The 20,182-nt window shown below is 48.2% G+C and overlaps 1 protein-coding gene across 1 annotated transcript in view; it reads right to left on the minus strand.

Annotated features, from left to right (window-relative positions):
- Positions 1-230: 230 nt before the first annotated feature.
- The window catches only part of ROR1 (receptor tyrosine kinase like orphan receptor 1), a 58,386-nt gene continuing 38,434 nt past the window's right edge, over positions 231-20,182 (minus strand). The window contains exons 5-9 of the mRNA XM_066555973.1: positions 14,056-14,183; positions 12,713-13,030; positions 11,088-11,333; positions 6,070-6,281; positions 231-3,227 (exon numbers count right to left, since the gene is read on the minus strand). Of these exons, the coding sequence (XP_066412070.1) occupies positions 1,803-3,227; positions 6,070-6,281; positions 11,088-11,333; positions 12,713-13,030; positions 14,056-14,183 (2,329 nt within the window). The 3' untranslated portion in view covers positions 231-1,802. The remainder of the gene's footprint in view (positions 3,228-6,069; positions 6,282-11,087; positions 11,334-12,712; positions 13,031-14,055; positions 14,184-20,182) is intronic.

The following is a 20,182-nucleotide window of genomic DNA, read 5'->3' on the forward strand; positions in this document are numbered from 1 at the left end:
CTCAAGGACCCAGCTTTGAAATAAAGGAGAAACCTCAAACTGAGCCTGAGCTGTTTGAACATAAAACCACAAAGTGTGTGAGGGATCATTTTATGATCCCACCGCTGCTCCTGAAGGATTTGGTTATTCCAAATTCCTGGTTAAAGCCAAGGATGCTTGGCTGATAGCAGCTCAGCTTCCCTGGAAACTGGGAGCCAGGGATCCTTCAGGATGGAGGAAATGCCGACGTGTTCGTGGTAAAACAATGTTTTAATAAACAGCAGCATAAAATAATCAGTGTTTAATATCATCTCTGGCACGTGAAATACAAAATGCACATATCTCAATTATAAAATAGCCTTTGTTATTACATTTTTTTTTTCATGCTTGCCTAATTGAAATGCCCGTAATTAATAACTCAATCATCAAGTAATACAGTGATTAAACGCATGCAGTGAAAACAAAGAAAGATATTTGTATAAGGTAGTGGCTGAGTATCACCATAATATATTTCAGGAACATCTACATCAGGGTAAAAATCAAAAGAAACAGCCCCAAGATATAAAATGCAGAGATGTATTTTCACTTCTGCTGTACAAAAACATCATCACACTTTTGTGCAAAAAAAGATAAAAATAGTCCTTTTATACAACATTGTCAACTGAGCAAAAAGATTGGGTTTTGTGGACAATAAAAATATTATTCAGTACAAAAAAAGAGTCTGTGGAAAATGTACCGTACACAGCACGTGTGTAACTCATTAAAGTGGTTTCAAATGAAGAATCTCGATTGGTTCTACCTGAATGGGTTTTTTAATGACACAAATGGTGCATTTCTAAGTGGAAAATCAGCACTAATTCACATTATTAGACACAATTGCTATCGATGGATTTGCTGCCTGATGGAATGTGAGCCTCCCTTTTTCCAGGGTTACTGGAGTCAGAGTCACTGAAATGACACAATAAATATTCCTGGGAAAGCTGATTGTCACTCTAAAATTGTGGTTTGGCGCTTTTCCATTACACAGTTGCATAGCAACAAAAGGATATAAAATTCCTGCTTGAGCGAATAGATCATGAAATGTTATCTTTGAAGAAGTTGATTCAGGTTCTGAAATTAAAGCCCTTTAATTTCATTTCCTTTAAGGCAATTCCTTAAGAGCTCCAGCTGTCCTCAGCAGCCAGCAGCAGATGAGGTTTGTAGACTGCAAGCTGATAACTCCAGCATTTGTGCTGTCACATAAATGACATTTTTTGGTACGAATCTGAGCTCAGACTCCCAACCAAACCAAAGACCAAAATCCCACCTGAAGTAACTGATTCAGCTCTCAGATCACACATTTGAAACACAATCCTCGACCGCAACATTTACAAATATTTTCCCTATTGGCACTGAAATTGCACACCCAGATCTCCGAATCTTTGCATCTCCTAAAAAAAGAGACAAATATTAAAATATGGTTTTCAGTATTACAAAAAAGTTCCCGTGATTCAAACCACGCTTCAAAAAGCTGTGAAAAAGCATCGGATAAAACGTTTTTATTTTAAAAAAACCCCTCAGATTCCCTCCGCCCCTCTTTGAGTTGTTGGTGGCACCTGGGGAATCGTGGCCAAGGCTGGGGATTCCCACCGTGAGGATCTGTCTGGCTGTGCCTGCCCATCCTGGCGAGCAGTGAAACTTCACAGAAGACACTTTGCTGCGACATCTGTCCAACAACCAGAAAAGGACCTCCAATAAAATATCTGAATAGGAAAAAAACCCCATCTCTCCTGCCCCCGCCGAGTCTGCGTCCGAAGGGTTCTCTGTACAAAGGCCTCGCGTATTTACAACTCCGCCGAGATCACCGAGTCGTTGGGTCCGTGCACGCTGGAGTCCCCCAGCAGGGAAGACTGCTTGGAGTCCATTTTGTAGGGTTTTTGAGTTTTGTTGCCAAACACCGTCATGCCCATGCCCGCCGGGTGGCTGGGGATGGCCATGTGGGACAGCAGGGGAATGTTGGCCTCCTGGTTGGAGCCCGACGAGGGCAGGCTGGTGACGTGGCCCGTGCTGGTGGAGCCGCTGGCGCTGCTGGGCGAGCGGCTCTTGGGAGGGGGGCAGTGCTGGATCACCCTGGGGGCGGCCTGCGGGGCGTAGTGGGGCGCGGGGAAGGCGGCGTAGCCCGGCGGGATGGGGAACCCGTTGATGGGGATGTAGCGCTGGTTCTGCGCCAGTGGCGGCCCCATGAACCCCGCCAGCTGGCCCTGGGGGATGCCCTGCGCCGGGAACATGTAGTTGGGGTACCGGGGGTTGCTGAGGTTGCTGACGGGGCTGGCGCTCAGCGAGGTGGTCTGGGTGGTGGCGTTGCCGCCCGAGGGGGTGGTGGAGCTGGTGTGGCTGGAGAGGCCCTCCCAGGAGCGCAGGCGCGCGTGGATCTCCTTGAAGCGCGGCCTGCGGGAGGGCAGGTCGTGCCAGCACTCCGTCATCAGGCTGTACATCCTGGGGGGACAGTCCTCGGAGCACGGCAGCAGCTGGCGCTTCCGGATCATCTCGATCACCTCCTGGTTGCTGAACCCATAGTAGGGCTGGAGGCCGAAGCTGAATATTTCCCACAAAACCACCCCGAAGGACCAGATGTCGGAGTCGGAGGAGAACTTGCCGTACATGATGGCCTCGGGGGGCATCCAGCGGATGGGCAGCAGGGACTTGTTCTGCACCCTGTAGTAATCGGCCGAGTAGATCTCCCTGGAGAGCCCCAGGTCGGAGATCTTCACGTGGAGCTGCTCCCCGATCAGGATGTTGCGGGCGGCCAGGTCCTTGTGCACGAAGAAGTGCCCGGCCAGGTACTCCATGCCGGCGGCGATCTGCACGGCGATGTGCAGGAAGTCCCCGTGGTCCAGGCTGGACTTGACCGTGCCGTCCTCATCGCTGCTGCAGCCCACGTCCGAGTGGGGCGAGCGCATCACCAGGAACTCGTGCAGGTCGCCCTGGTTGGTGTACTCGAACAGGAGGCACACGGGCTGCTCCTGCGTCACGCAGCCCAGCAGGCACACAATGTTGGGGTGGTGCAGCTCGGCCATCAGCGACGCCTCCTGCTGGAATTCCGCCCACTGCTGAGGGTTGTTGAAGTCTTTGAGGGTCTTGATGGCCACCAGCTGGGCGTGGTCCATGCCCGGCAGGTAGAGGTGGCCCTTGTAGATCTTCCCAAAAGCGCACTCGCCCAGCTCCTCCATGAAGCGGACGGCGGAGAGGGGCAGCTCCTTGGCTTTGCTCTGTGAGAGAAACACCAAGAACAGGTCAGGACTGAAAATGGCCTTTTTAAAGGGAAATCTCTTGGTGCAGGATGTGTGGGAGCCAAGGAGGAGGACACAGGAGCAGTGATCCCCCTGGTGGCAGGCACAGCCCGAGGGGCATCGGGAACCAAACAGGATCACCGGGATCCAAACGGGATCACCGGGATCCAAATGGGATCAGCATGCTCCCAAAGGTAACAAAAAGAATTCCCTTCCATCCTCTCCACAAGGTCAGATACAACAAGAATTGGATCCAAATATACCCAGGAACCATCAGCATCTCAGCATTTGGCCTTGGGCATTCCTGTACTTCCAATTGAATGTGACTAATTTCAGGAACTGAGGCAATTCCCATGCTCTAAGAGGTCCATGCTGAAGTGTTTTCTGGGCCAGGGCCTGGAGTTTTAGCAGGAAAAAATGATTTTGTTTTAAAAACCATGTTCTTGTAGCCAATTTTCCCTTGACTTTGCTGTTAACCCTTCCAGGTACAGCAGAGTCTGTGTCTGTTGCCACTTTTCTGTTCCATCCTGAAACGCTGACAGTGAGTTTCTCAAAGGAGAAAGGCAAACCTTTTAAACATTTATTGCCCTTTGGTGTGCAGATATTCACTCCTGGGCCATAAAGAACCTGCATTATTCCCAACTTCCACTTGTGCTTGTAACACCCAAACCCACTCATTTAGGGCCCTCAGTAAATCCACAGGTAGTAATTTAAGGTTAATGAGTTTGGGATCTAGGTTCTGTAAATTAGTGCAAACATTGGCGTTTGCATTCCTGAAATCATGCAAGGCCAGCTTTCCAGTGGCAATGTGGGAAAAAAACCTGACGTTTCAAATAATCATAGAAAAAAGCAGTTTTTGCATGAATTAATTCTAATTGTATTGATCACTTATGACTTTATACAAACACTGCATTAATAATCATAATAATGATGATAATAATAATAATAATAGTAAAGCCATTTAAGGAGGCAGCCCAGTAGACTGCACAGTGATGGCAGGAAATTAGCTATATTGTTGAGGAACAGATGGTTTATATTACCCAAATCCTTTAGGCTAAAACTTGTTTAGGTCTGGCATATTGTAAATTATATTTTAGTAATGAAAGTGAAATGACCTCTGTCTGACCTGAGCCTGGGTCCGTCTGTTTGAACCAACAGAGTGGAAAACTGGGGGAAGAAAATGAAGTCATAAAGTTTTGGCAGGAAGGGCTCATTTGGAGTGGAGCAGTTGTAAATCTGCTCAGCTTTTGTTTGACAAGTATTTGTCACACACGGGTGTCCAAAATGTAGGGAAGTGTAAAATACACAAGAGGCAGCAGGTCAGGGGAAAGGGAGAAGGAAACCCACCCCTTCCACCTCTTCTTCAGCTCCAGGACAAGATGTCCCTAATTTATTATATTTTTGAAGGCAATTAAAGTCCCTTAAAACTGGAGGAAATGCTAACATTCCTATTTATCCAAGCAAACAACTGCCTCAGTGGGAGCTCGAAGCTTAAATGTGTTTTCACCCAAAGCTGACATCAATTTTCAAAATAAGATTCCATTTCCTTTCCTTGAAAATATTGTTTGAAAGGCAATCAAAACACTGGAGACAAGGAGAGCTGGCTTTCCCAGTGGGAAAATCCTGAATTAGCATAAATAAATGAAAATACTCCTGCAGCACATGATTTGAAAATTGAAAGGAAAGAGAATGGTCAATATTTGCAAACATCTCCAGGAATTTCTGCTTTCCTGTGCTGTGAGTGCCAGCAGGAAAAGTGGGAATTGCATCCTCAAGAAAAGGATGCTGGCATTCCTATTATCTTCAGGCCTGAACCCCCAATTCCCAGCAGAACAAGGAGCAAGAGGCAACCCCAAATTTAACAAAATATTCCAGGAGGTTGGATGCAAGATACAGTTTGGACACTGACTTTATTAAATGCTTTTTTACTGCTACCAACATTTTGAGCTAAAACCACTCCAAGCTGTACAGGAAAGCTGGAATTGGGAACTTCCAAGGAAAATGAGGATAAATTCACCAGGCCAGTGTGTGTGGGATTGAGATACAGGTTTTCACTCTAAAAGAAATTCCACCAAATTCCAAAGGAGCAAAGCCCATCAAGTTCTTGAAGAACCATAAAATATCCCGAGTTGGAAGGGACTCCTGAGGATCAGGAGCCTTGGCATGGTGTGGGACACAGGGGAAATGCTCTTCCAGGGCATTCCTGTGCCTGTGGATGGCAGGAGGCACCTCCAGCCCTGCCCTGCCTGCACGTCCCACCAGGAGAAAGGAACACAAGGTTGGTCACACTTCCATCAAGATGATTTTTAAAATTCTTCCTGGATGTGGGGCTGTGCTGAAGCCAAACAGCAGCAGCAGGAGCTGTGCTGCAGGCAGAGCTTTGAGGCTGTTTTGGACATTTCTGCTTTTAGCTGAGGGAATGGGGAAGCCTGAAAACCCAAGGAACAAATCTTTCCCAAGGTGATTTGAGCTGAGTGAAAGGTGACAGATGAACTGAGCACAGCCATGAAAAGCTCTCCTGAGGAAATGCTGAACCACATCTTTACCTGCATTACCCTCTCACTTAAATGAGGTGTTTTGGAGATGCTTCAGGAAGGGCTTTCTTGCTTTATCCCACAAAAACTCCATTATTTCTCCAGAGACGCTGACACACAGGAATCCCCCCCTTGGTCCAGCACACGCTGCTGCTGCTGCTGCTGAGAAAACCCTCACAGAAATCACACAAATCCCAGGCTGGAAACCCCCTGAATGCCTCAGTGCTGGGTTGTTTGAAGCATTTCCCTCCCTGGCTGCAGGTGTGGGAGCAGAAACGAGGGTTCACCTTTGGTTTGTAGGCGTTGAGCATGGACATCTCCACGTTCTGCCCCCGGACGTGCTTGGGCTGCCTCTGCACCGGAGGGGACGAGGATTTCTGGTTGTTGCGACAGATGCAGATGAAGAAGAACAGCAAGGCTATGGCCAGGGGGATGGTGACACTTGGCACCAGGATGTACAGGATTTCCATTTTGTTCTTCTCCTTGGAATCCTTGTAATCTGGTTCAGAAAGGAAAAAAAAGAACCCAGAAGGAATGAAGCATCCCACGGAGTCAAACATATCCCTGGGTCAACTACAGTGTTAAAAATAATAAAACATCCTTTTAATCTTGCTGAAATCCACCTTGAATGCTGTTTTATTCAATTAATATTAAAAGGAGAAATTATTTTGTGGAGGAACAGTTCTGTGAGAACACACAGGAGCAGTCCCTGCCAGGTCAAACCTACTGATAGGCAGGAAAGACGTGGCCTTGGCTTGGGCTGAAATGAAGTCATGGCCTGACACAGACCCACAGAAAATGGAATTTCTAAAACATCTTATGGAAGAAGCTTGTGGGATGTGCCCCTTCCCCTGGCAGGGAGTTGGAGCTAAATGATTTTTAAGGTCCTTTCCAAGCATTCTGTGATTCCAGGAAAAGCTCTGGTGGGAATACAATCTCCTTATTTTGTGTCTTGGTTTGAGACAATTTAAAGGAGAACAGTCTGGATTGAGCTGTCTCCCTTTAAAGGTTCAACCAACCCCTTTCCACCAAAAAGGAATGGATGCAAGCAGATGGAGGTGAAAAAAGAACAGCTCAGTACAAGCAGAACCAGGCAAGCAGTGTGAGGTGTCAGGAGAGCTGGGATAAAAGGGAGGAATCCAGAAGAGCTGGGAAGGAGGATGGTGTAACACAGCCCAAAGGCTCCCTGCAACCCCTGCTCCCTCTCAGGGCTCTTCCCAGGGCATTTTGGAAATATTCTGGATCCCTCTTTGCCACTGCCCAGGACACCCAGCCCTGCATCCCTGGGCTGGGAGATGTGGGAGAGGGGAGAGGCTTTGGGAGGAGCTCAGGCAGCCCCACGGGGGGACAGGGACAGATCCCAAATCCGAGAGCCCCAGGGACAGGGACAGATCCCCCATCCTGAGAGCCCCAGGGACAGGGACAGATCCCAAATCTGAGAGCCCCAGGGACAGGAATACATCCCTCTCCTGAATACCCTGGGCACAGGGACAAGGACAGGGACAGATCCTCCATCCCAAGATCCCTGGGCACAGGGACAAGGACAGGGACAGATCCTCCATCCCAAGATCCCTGGGCACAGGGACAAGGACAGGGACAGATCCTCCATCCCAAGATCCTCAGGCACAGGGACAAGGACAGATCCCAAATCCCTAGAGCCCCAGGGACAGGGACAGATCCTCCATCCCAAGCACCCCAGGCACAGGGACAGGGACAGATCCTCCATCCCAAGATCCTCAGGCACAGGGACAAGGACAGGGACAGATCCTCCATCCCAAGATCCTGGGCACAGGGACAAGGACAGGGACAGATCCTCCATCCCAAGATCCCTAGGCACAGGGACAAGGACAGGGACAGATCCTCCATCCCAAGATCCCTGGGCACAGGGACAAGGACAGGGACAGATCCTCCATCCCAAGATCCTCAGGCACAGGGACAAGGACAGATCCCAAATCCCTAGAGCCCCAGGGACAGGGACAGATCCTCCATCCCAAGATCCTCAGGCACAGGGACAAGGACAGATCCCAAATCCCTAGAGCCCCAGGGACAGGGACAGATCCTCCATCCCAAGATCCTGGGCACAGGGACAAGGACAGGGACAGATCCCCCTCCCGAGTGCCCCAGGCAGGGCACACAGAGCCCTCCCTGCTCTGCCATTTCCCAGGAGCATTCCCAAGGCTTAGGGTGGAATTACACCTGGATTAACACGCTCACTCCAGGGGACTGGAGGATCCCTGGAGCCCTGGCTGTTTCCAAGGGACTTGGGAATGCCTGGGGCTGCCTTGGGGACCCTGGGAGAACAGGGAATGTTTTATTATCCCTGCAGGGTCACTCCAGTTTGTTTGTCTGTGTTTTCCAGGCTGGATTTGTACAAGTGCTTAGCGGCCCACACAGATCTCTTTTATGCACTTCATTAAACATGAACTTGATCTGAAGCTTGGGCTCGACTCAAATTGTGACAGAGGCAAAGTTCAAATGGTTCTGGATGTCACTTTGCATAACCCCTCTCCTCTTTCAGCTCACGCTGTCCTCTGCTCCCCTCACGTCCTCTCTGATCATTCCTTTCAGATTAAGTTGTGCCATCTGGTTTTTAATTGAGAGGAGAGGTAGCCCAAATATTCCTCCAGCCTTTGGGAAAGGAGACGGGACTAAAGCACCACCCCCATGGCGTTTTCCCTGTTCCCAGAGAGGTAGGGATTCACACACTGCCCTTCCCAACCTTCTTAGGCTGGGCTTTGCTAAGCCTCATGCTCGAATTACCCCGTGTTTCACCTCTCCCTGCAATCAGGTTGACAAACTTTGATGAAACAAATCTCTCACAGCTTGTGAGATACAGTTGAAGAAAGGAAAAGAAAGCAGCAGCACGAGGCAGAGGGAGACCTGGGCACCAGTTCATCACCTGAGCTATTCCAGTCAAAGGCAATTATTATTCTTATTAAGTAGCAGCCCCCACCGTGAAGCCTCATTAGGTTAATGAGCTTCTTGGGAGCCACCCTAATTAAATCCATTTCCCATCTAGGCATGTCCTGGTGGGGCAGAATGCACAATGCTGATTAAAACAGGCCTGAAATGGCTCTTTCAGCCAGTGCAAAACCAGCAGAATGCAAGTCCCACACAGTATTCTGGTTTTAATATGCAGATTAGCACTTAACAATTCAATTACTGCTCACCTGATCCAGCCCTGCTTGTATTTAGAATAATAAAGCCACAGAACAACCATTTAAGTAAGGCAGCAGTGAGAGGTTTTGGCAATTAAAAACTTTGTCAGGAATTCTCCAGCCCATAGCCAGCCTATCTCAGTTATTATCAAGCAAAGCCTGAAAATCAGAGTTTGGCTCCAAAAGAGTCCTGGTATCCCAGATCAAAAGCCTGAGGCAGGCCTGGCACCTCAGAGCCCATCTAGAGGGGACTGGCACAGGAATCTTCAGGATAGCTTTTTGTTATTCCTGTTGCAATAACAGCAGAAGAGGTACAGGACTCAAAAAGTGTGGGGGAAATTACAGAAAAGCCATCAGAGATCAGCAAGTCCAACTCCTAAACCAGCACTGCCAACGCAGCTCAGGCCTTGTGTCAAAAATAGAGGTGGCATTGCCAGGTCCTCTTAAATGGATTTGAAATTTGTGTTTATAGAACTGCCCTGGCTGCATTTTGGGTTTGCAAAATGAACAAAAAAGGAGATTCAGCTCTCATTTGATTCTGCTTTTCAGAGAGCTGGGGGGAAGTGAATGGAAGACCAGAACAAATGGGTCCTAATTGTTTTATCTGCATGTAGAAATAACAATATTGATAACAGGCCAAGAAAAAAACCACAGCTATTTGCATGGACATGCCAGAAATCCACCCAGAGATGTTGTGGAAATTCAAAGTTTCACACCAAATTTGATGCTGCCTACAAGTTGTCACAGTAACATTTACCTTTCCCCTTGGAAACGAGATACCTTTGATGTTCCTGCTCCAGAGCCAGAACCAAATCACATTTTTTCTGGTTATGGTTATGAACATTCCTGCAGGGAGACATGTTCTGAGTCTGCTCCAAAGTCTTTTTCAATTAATGGAAAGATGGAATCGATGCCAAAATGGGATCTAAATCATGTTCTTACTGAAAGGGTAGATCAGGGGGAAGGCAGATAGTCTGGCCTCTATCATGTGCATCTCAAACCCTCTCCCTGTTTTTGGGCCCCCCACAAGAAGAAAGCCATGGAGGGGCTGGAGCGTGTCCAGGGAAGGGAAAAAGGCTGGGCAGGGGCTCAGCCTGGAGCAGAGGAGGCTCAGGGGGCCCTTGTGGCTCTGCACAGCTCCTGCCAGGAGGGCACAGCCGGGGGGGTCGGGCTCTGCTCCAGGGAACAGGGACAGGAGCAGAGGGAACGGCCCCAAGTTACACCAGAGGAGACTGAGATTGGGTATTTAGGAAAATTTCTTCACTGAAAGGGTTGTCCAGCCTGGCACAGCTGCCCAGAGCAGTGGTGGGGTCTTAAAAGGGACTTTAAAAGGCATTTGAATGTGTGGATGTGGCACTTGGGGACATGGGGCAGTGGTGGCCTTGGCAGTGCTGGAGGTTGTTGGACTTGATGACCTTGGAGGGCTTTTCCAACCTAAACAATTCCATGTTTCTATGGTTTAATTTGGCCTAAGGAGTTGTATTGATTGGAACAACAACCTGGACAGTCAGGAACACCTGAGCTGGCAGTGCACAGCCATTCCCCAGGAAATTATTTTCATGCCACCACTTTGTCACTGCAGTGGCAGCAAGTGCTCAAAGGTGTCCTGGGAGCAGGGCCAGCCAGCCTTTCCTACAAACATTTTGTGCACCAAACTGATGCCTCAGGTTTGGCTTTTCTATTTTCCCATTCTGTGCTGCTTTAGTGTGTGGGGCTGGGCTCACATCAGGGGATGCTGAGCTCTGTGCACAGAGCAGGGAGACAAAACAATTCCTGCTCCAGCTGGGCACCAAGGACAAATGATCCAAATCTCAGCCCAAGAGCACAAACCCCATGGGCTGGAGAGAGAAAAACAAGCAGGGTGGGACTGCAGGGGCTAAAGCTGGAATGGGACAATGAACTGCAAGGTGCAAATGGAGCAGAACTGATCCCAGGGACAGAGCCCGTGCCCGCTCGTGCATTTTGGGGCCATTTTGGTTCATCTTGGGTGTTGCCCGAGGTGGATCCATTGGGGAGATCCATTCCTTTGAATGAATCCCTGCTTTATTCTGGAGCTCTGCCCAGCCTCTGCTCCAGGGCAGCCTGCACAAGGCACCAAAACCCATCCCCTTTCCCCCAGCTCCAGCCCACACCGGGTCAGGCATTACCACAGGCTGGGACATCGCAGAGCTCTGACTTGAGGTTCTCATCCAGGGTGAAGCACCACGGGGCGTCCTTCTGGTTGCCAGGGTTCCTGCAGTAGGAGTGGCCCCCGTTGAGCTCGGGGTACCTGGCAGCAGTGAAGGTGTGGGTGTGGGGGTACTGCGAGTTCCAGGGCTGGCACTGCCGCCCCGAGCGCGTCACGCTCACCGTGCCCCGGTAATCCACGCCCGTGCTGTTGTAGCACCTGTGATCTGCAAAGACAACACAAGACAAAGCCACTCTTCGTTTGTGTCTGAAGGACAAACAAGGCAAGATGTATTCTATTTGCCATCTGGATGGCAGTTGTCTTCTGTTAAGTGGGCAGTTTGCCTTATCTCTTCCACAGCCACTCCTCCCTCTGGGGAGACACCTGCTGATAACAGCTATGGAATGTCCCTGCATGGCTGATAAGAACTGCAGCATCCCACTGGGAGATGTGAGCCCAGAGGGAGGAGCCAAGCATTCCTGCCTGGATATAATCTGCAGATTCTGGGACACCAGCCCAGCATTCCTGCCTGGATATAATCTGAGATTCTGGAACACCAGCCCAGCATTCCTGCCTGGATATAATCTGGAGATTCTGGAACAGCAGCCAAGCATTCCTACCCAGATATAATCTGGAGATTCTGGAACAGCAGCCAAGCATTCCTACCTGGATATAATCTGGAGATTCTGGAACACCAGCCAAGCATTCCTACCCAGATATAATTTGGAGATTCTGGGACACCAGCCAAGCATTCCTGCCTGGATATAATCTGGAGATTCTGGAACACCAGCCAAGCATTCCTGCCTGGATATAATCTGCAGATTCTGGGACACCAGCCAAGCATTCCTACCCAGATATAATCTGGAGATTCTGGGACACCAGCCAAGCATTCCTGCCTGGATATAATCTGAGATTCAGGAACAGCAGCCAAGCATTCCTGCCTGGATATAATCTGAGATTCAGGAACAGCAGCCAAGCATTCCTGCCTGGATATAATCTGGAGATTCTGGAACACCAGCCAAGCATTCCTGCCTGGATATAATCTGGAGATTCTGGGACACCAGCCAAGCATTCCTGCCTGGATATAATCTGAGATTCAGGAACAGCAGCCAAGCATTCCTGCCTGGATATAATCTGAGATTCTGGAACACCAGCCAAGCATTCCTGCCTGGATATAATCTGGATATTCTGGAACACCAGCACAGCTTCTGCACTGGATTTCCCAGAGGAACAGCAGCTGCCTCTTGCCCTGGATCTTCAGAGGAAGACTCCACCCTTCTACAGGGAACCACCTCTGACACTCCAGGAGGACTGCAGCCACAATTCCAATGGGATTGCTACCAACACCCTGACCCACAGGGTGTCAGGTTGTGTTCTGACTCTGTCAGTGTTGTTTTAGTTTACTGCATTGTTTATTTTATCTTTTTATTTTCTTCTCTATTAGAGAACTGTTATTTCCTGCTCCCATATTTGTTGCCTGAGAGGCCCTTAACTTGAAATTTATAGCAATTTGGAGGAGGAAGGGGGTTCACATTCTCCATTTCAGGGGAGGCTCCTGCCTTCCTTAAGCCAGGCACCATGGCAAAGCAGGCACTCAGCACTCACTCTTGTTGATGGGGTCGGCCATGGGAATGCCGATGCGGATGCAGTTGACGGCCTCAGGGCTGTCGGGCTGGGGCAGATCTTCGCAGTTGGGCAGCTTGAGCCTCATCAGGATCATGGGGTTGGACCTGGCAAAGATGTACTCGGTCTGGCACAGCACGTTCTCCAGGATCTCACACTCATCCCGGCACAGGTCCCGCGGCTTGGGGACAGAGGAGGTCTCGTCGCAGTAGGGGAAGGCGTAGTGGCACAAGGAGGGGATGGCAAACTGGGAGCACTTGTCTGACAGGTGGCTGGAGGTGCCGATCATGGTGAAGGCAGCTGGAAAAAAACACAGGGGTTTGGCTTGGGAACCTTTTCCCTGGGCTTGGGAACCTTTTCCCTGAGAAAAACCCTCACTCCCCACTGCAGCTGTGCAGGTGATGAGCAGGAATGCACAGCACTAATTACACTGGAAGTTATTAACCATGCTGATTTCACTGACAAGGAAAATACATCAGGTTTTCATCATGGGATTAATGCTAAGCTCATTACCCAACCCCCCAAACATAATTATTCCTTTAATTATTCCTTTTTTCCTCCCAAATAACTTAGAATAATTTAAAGATTCATGTAATATTTGGAAGCCCAACAGGTAACCCCCTAATTCCTGCATCAGTTCCTTCATGAAGGTGACAATCCCAATGCAATCCCAAATAACTTTTCAAACGAAATGCTGGAAGATTATGAACTGGTGGCTCCACATTGCCCTTCTTGGGGAAATGAAGCCTTTTTTTGCAATGCTGACAGTGCTTGGAGACAAAAGGAAAAGAGAAATTTGGGATATTCTGACAGCAAGGAAAAAGAAATCTGAATATAGAGATGATTACCAGGCCTAGGATCAGACCAAGTTAATTTATATAAAAAATAGAGAATATCATGGTATCTATGATATCTATGAATTCAGCAACCCCATCAGCACATCCCACAAAAATAATGGCAACTGGTTCTCCCCTAAATCCAAAGGAATAATACTGCTTGCTGGATTATTTATGCAGCCCTTCCCAGCACCTAAATTATTCCAGCCATGTAAAATCAATTAAAGTTTGTCCCCCCTTTGCTTTCAAAACCTGCTGGGGTAAAGCAGCACTGAGTCTCCCAGAAGCTGTAAACACACAGCTCCTCGTCCTTGAAAAATCTTTTTTTTTCAGATGTTTTGGGGGGAGCTGGAGGAGCAGAGACCCTCAGACGAGCTCATAGCAGGAGGGAATAAAGCAAAGCAAAACAACATCACTGTTTATAAAAATCCAGCAGCTTTTTGGGAGCAGACAGCTGGGTAGGGAAGCAGCCAAGGTGTTTTTACCCACCTGTAATCTGATTTTCTATCTCCCCCTGCATGTGCAGGGACTCCATGTAGATGGTTCTGTTGCCAATGAAGCGGGCACAGGCGATGCCCCTGTAGGGCTGGCAAAACCCATCCTCCTCATACTCATCCCTGAAACAGCCAGAAACACAAAAAGGTGACTGCAAAATGTTGAAAACAATTAGGATTATTTCATTCTCTTCAACAAGATCTTGAGTATTTGTTTGTTTAAATAGACCCCTTTCATCTGCCTGGTAAAAAGTGGCATTTCAGCTTAGCCAAAATACACATTAATGTTGTATGAAATGAGTGCTTTTAAGGCTCTGCTCAGAAATACACCCAGCCTTGATTAGAAGAGAAATATAAACTGCCTGGAAAAATAGGATTGATGTTTATTTAAAGCAGCTAACACATAGTTTTCTATTTTTGAACCAAGCTTGTGCTTAATATTGATAAACACAGCAGGAAGAGTCATGCAGGCAGAATTTAAAGTGTATATAGAAAATCCAACCTCTGCCAGCACCGATACCCTGGAAATAGGAAATGTTTGCTCAGCCTTCTGCGTGTGGCAACATTTAGTGCTAAACCAGAACCAAAACTGAGACAGGAGTTCTACAGATGCATTTCTTTCATCTGGTGCTTTCTTTTAGGCAATATAGGAGACATTTAATCCAGAAATCCAGATGGGAAATTATTTGCCAATGCTCTTCAAACAAATCAAAGAGAGGAAATTGCTGAAGACCCAGGCAGACACTGGGTATTTTGAATATTCAGCACTGAACAGTTTCAGTGGGGTGTTGAGGAGGGGTTTGAGTACATGAACCCTGAAATCCCAACTGCATGAATCAGCCCTTTCAATCCCTTCCTTTAGGATCCACTGGCAGATATTTTGCACTGAGATTTCTGGGATGAACTTTCTGGACAGACACCTCGGCTCTGCTTGAGCTCCCAGCAAAAAACGAGGAGCTTAATGAAAATTTGCTGATATTTTCTTTGTTAGTCCTGCCCAGCCCAGCCATGGCTCTCAAAGTGGGATAAATGATAGTGGAATACCCCTAGGGATGATGACAGCCGGGTAGAGAACAGGTTACTCCCTTTGTGTGCGGAATTCTCCCTCCCCCAGATGGCAAAAACCCAACAGCGGAATCACACCACGCCTTAATAAGGGAAAAATCAGAGCTTTTTTTTTTAATCAACTCTGCCATTAAGTTTAACAAAAGCCACTTTCATCCCGTCCTGAAGACCTTGGCTGTGGGAGCTTGGAAATGCAAATCCCGGGGGGCTCTTTGAAGCCGCCCGTTCTTTGTGCGCTGCGCGGGGGCAGCGGCCGCTCCGCTCCCGTCACCGCGGCCAGCGGCAGCTAATGGGATTAACGGGAACAAGCGCTGGGATCGCCTTCCAGGGCATCCCAAACACCCCCCGGGCTCCCCAGCAGCATCCCGGGATTCCCGCAGAGCTTCAGGGAGAAGCCAAACCCCGCGGATTAAGCGCAGTAATTTATGAGTGTGAAGGAGAGGGGTGGGAAAGAGGGATGGGAGAGATGGAAACGGGGGCTGGGAACACAAACCCTGAGAGGAACCCCTGAGGGAGCTGGGGGTGCTCAGCCTGGAGAAAAGGAGACTCAGGGCTGCCCCCATCACTCTGCACAGCTCCTGAAAGGTGCCTGTGCTCAGCTGGGGCTGGGCTCTTTCTCCAGCAGCACTGACACAACCAGAGCACACAGCCTCGAGCTGCACCAAGGGAAATACAGGTTGGATATCAGGAAAAAGATTTTCCAGAAAGGTGATAAAGTTCTGGAATGGCTGCCCGGAGAGGTGGTGGAGTCCTCATGCCTGGGTGTGTTTAACAAAGCCTGGATGTGGCACTGGGTGCCAGGGTTGAGTTGGGGTGCTGGGGCTGGGCTGGACTCGATGATCTTGGAGGTCTCTTCCAACCCAGTCACTCTGTGAATTCTGTGAAACCTCCTCCACAGCCACCTCAGCACTGGGAAATCGGTGGGAAAGAGTCCAGGTTCCCCTGCATGATGTTCCTGAGGTATTCCCAAGCACCTTGGAAGCTGGGTTGCAAAAGCACAACCTTTAACTGACAATTAAACTCTTCATTACCAGCCCCAGGGAAGGCTGAGGTGCCTCGGGGATTCAGGTAACAAAGACACCTGAGCTGCAAGCAGGGATCCACAACCACAGCCTTGGTTCCTGCAGGGAGTCAGCTCTGGTGACAATATTTTTATTCTGTTGGGTCTTGAAGAGAAAAACTGAAACCTGAGCTTAAAAAACCCCAACAGCGACTGCAGGCTCTGGAGTTCAGTTCATCTTCTCATCATTAAATGCCCAGATAGGATATAATTAATTAGTTATAATCAACTATTAGTTTATTATTTTTTCTGGAATTATAGCATCATAAAATCCTTAAAGTTGGAAAAGTCCACTAAGATTCAGTTCGATCGTTCCCCAGCACTGCCAGGGCCACCACGGACCACGTCCCCAAGTGCCACATCCACAGGGATGGTAAATTCCTCCAGGGATGGGGAGGAATTGGGCACCCCTGTGCCCAAATCTGACCACCTTTTCTGTAAAGGAAATTCCCAAATCTCCACCCTGAGCTCCCCTGGCCCAGCCTGAGGCTGTTCCCTCTCCTCCTGTTGCTGTTCCTGGGAGCAGATCCCAAACCCCTCCTGGCAGGGGCTGTGCAGAGACACAGGGGCCCCCTGAGCCTCCTTTGCTCCAGGATAAATTTATCATGGAATTTCACTCAGGGACTGCACGGAAGGCTCCCCCAACGATGGGCAGTGAGCAGGGACACCAGCTCACCTGTCTGGAAATGCCCCGTGGAACGGGATTTGGCAGAAAATCCCAGGAGGGGAAGATTAGAGTAAAGAGGAAGGGCCAGGATGGCACCAGCTCTGCCCTGGGGCTGCATCCAGGGAATTCCCACAGGGAAAACAGCGGATTAGAAGCTCCTGAGGAGCAGGAACTACTTGGGATTGTTTTGGAAATCAGCCCCGTAATGGGGCAGAAGGGTCAAACAAATGAAAGGAACAGGAGCATCAGGGTAGGACAGAGGGACCCCGAGACCCCGCGGTGCCCAGGACACAGAAAGGGCCGGGAGGGTCCCCCGTGGAGCAGCAGCTCCGAGCCACTGCTCCCCACAACAGAGCGGGTCTGGGGGCAGCCGCAGCTCTCCAAACCCTTTCCCACCGAACAGATGCTGCCGGGGTGATCACCCTGTGCTTCCCAGACATTCCACCGAGCCCATCCAAACCCAGAGGAGCACGAGGGATGCTGCAGCTCGAACGCATTCCCCGCCTCCTGCTGCCCCCTGGCAGCGCTCTGCCTTTAAACACGGCTGCTTTCAGCTTTGGCTTTAAGCACAGACATCGGGCTTTGGCTTCAAACACACCTATCAGCTTTTGGCTTTAAACACAGCTGTTATCAGGTTTGGCTTTAAACACACCTATCAGGTTTTGGTTTTAAACACAGCAATCGGGTTTTGGTTTTGAACACAGCAATCACTTTTTGGCTTTGAACGCACCGATCACTTTTTGGCTTTAAACACACCTATCAGCTTTTGGCTTTAAACACACCTATCCCTTTTTGGTTTTAAACACAGCAATCGGGGTTTGGTTTTGAACACAGCCATCGGATTTTGGCTTTAAACACACCTATCACTTTTTGGTTTTAAACACAGCAATCGATTTTTAGCTTTAAACACACCTATCAGTTTTTGGTTTCAAACTCAGTGATCGGTTTTTGGTTTTAAATATACCTATCAGTTTTTGGTTTCAAACCCAGCAGGTTTTGGTTTTAAACACACCTATTTGTTTTTGGTTTTTAACACACCTATCAGTTTTTGGCTTTAGACACATCTACCAATCGGTTTTTGGCTTTAAACACAGTTATTATCGGTTTTTGGCTTTAAACACAGTTATTATCAGTTTTTGGCTTTAAACAGGCTCTCAGTTTCTCGGCTGAGCCCGCATTCCTTTCCCACAGTCCGTGCTGGGCATCCCTCCCCTGCTCGGTGTGAGGAATCACCTCACCCCTGCTCCGATGTGTTTGTGCTTCTTGTTCCTGATCCCGTTCAAGGAAAGGTCCCTTTGGCTCCAGCAGCATGGAGATTAGGCCCGACCCAGCAATTAACGTGTTAACACAGCCGAGCTTCAATCCTCCTGATTAAGCCCCAACGAACTGGAAGTCAGGGCAAGCTGGAGGCGTTTCTGGCTGAGGATGGGCTCGAATCGCTTGCGCAGACTGGGGAGGGCAGGAACAATCCCATCCCCAGCACGGCCAGGATTTGGGCTCTGGGAGCTGCCCCACACCTGACTCCTGCGCAGGCTTTGCTTCTTTTTTGCCAGGGATTAAATGCACAAGATGGAATTTCTTGCTGGGACTCAGATGTTTGTTAGTTCTTATCTCTGTCACAGTCTCACAAACCCTGACTTCTGCAGCACTTCACTCTCACCAACTGAAAATGGAGCCCCATCTCTCTCTCTGCAAGGCCTTTTGAGGATAAACTGTCCAATTAAGAAATGACACCTGAATTATTTTTACTTTTAACCCAATAACCAACCAGCCGTGCCTGCAATGTGGACTTTTTTATCCAATTACACAAAACCACCCAAACCCATGGAGAAGAAGGTGAAGAAAAAGATGAAGAAGGTAAAGAAGAAAGTGAAGATGAAGGACCAGCCCCTGCCCCAAAACCTCCATCTTATATATTAATATATATATAATATATCGTATAATAATATATAATATATTACATTATTAATAATATATAAAATATATAATATATTATATATATTATATAATATTATTATAATATATAACATATTATATATAATATTATTGTAATATATAATATATATTATATTTATATTATATATAATAGATATATATTACTATATATACCTAGTATTCTACTAATATATAAAACTTTAAACTCTATTATTCTATTAATATATAAAATGTAAAACTCTCAGTTTAAATAAATAAGTAAATTTTGAATATAATGTTAAATTTTAAATGAAATCAATTTAATAAATATATAAAACTTAAACTCTAAGTTTCCCACCATGTTATCTCACACACTTCTATTCAAACTCCACACTCACAATCCCAGTTCAGTCATTTAATTTTGGAAGTTTTCTCCACAGCCTCAGGTCAGTGCAGTGTTTTTCTCTTGGGGGCCAGTGCCTGGCAGCACAGAAAGTCTGAAATTCTCAGCACCCAGGCTCCAAGAGGTTCCTGTTCCTTGCCCTGCCTGCACCCCTGGGCCCCTCTGAGCACGGGGTGAAGGACCAAGAGCTGGATTTTAATGACCAACAGGTGACACAGCACTGTTCAGATTCTTCCTGTTCAGATTTGGTTTCCACTCTGTTTTCTGTTTCACTCTGTCAGTATTTCCAGCCTGGGTGTTTATTCTGGAGCTGGCCCACTGCTTTTGGATCCTGCTGCACCTCCCCTGTGGCAGCAGCTCCGGCTCGCTGTGATAACAGCACCAAGGATGAATTCACACTGTGCTCAGGTGTCCCTGAGGATCTCATTGCTCAAACTCACAGAAACCCAAGCAGGAGCTTTGAAGGGTGTCCACAGCCAAAATCTCTTTAGGATCCCCCCCAGCCCAGCCCATTCTCTGTTTCCATCCCTATCTCAGCTGCTCCTGCTGTGAGACTCCAGCGAATGCAGAGGCTGCTCCCCCTCCCAGGGCAGCTCCTTTCTGAAACGGGGCAGAATTTCTGCCTCTGCAGCTTTTTGGGCATCCCCATGCGGAGAAACACCAACAATCACATTGCAATATTGATTTTCTTGGTTCACACTGAGCCTGGAGGGGCTGCGTGGCACCACCTCCTCTGCAACTGGTTCCTGAACACAAACCAAAGTTCTCTGGAAAACTCCGCTTCCCAACATCCTGAATTTTCTTTGCCAGCCTTTTTCTAAGTTACCAGAAATTGCCCAGATTTAAACAACATTTCCAGCAAATGCCAACAACAAGTCCAGGGACTCAGTTCAGCAAAAGCTTTGTAGCCAGGCTTTCATGTGAGTTCATTTAGAAGAATTTCATATATTGATAGAAAAACTGAACCTGTGAGATCATGTTGTGTTTAATTTTACAATCCAGTATATTAAAAA

This window comes from Molothrus aeneus, chromosome 9 (assembly GCF_037042795.1).
Source record: "Molothrus aeneus isolate 106 chromosome 9, BPBGC_Maene_1.0, whole genome shotgun sequence".
In the NCBI taxonomy this organism is placed as follows: domain Eukaryota; kingdom Metazoa; phylum Chordata; class Aves; order Passeriformes; family Icteridae; genus Molothrus; species Molothrus aeneus.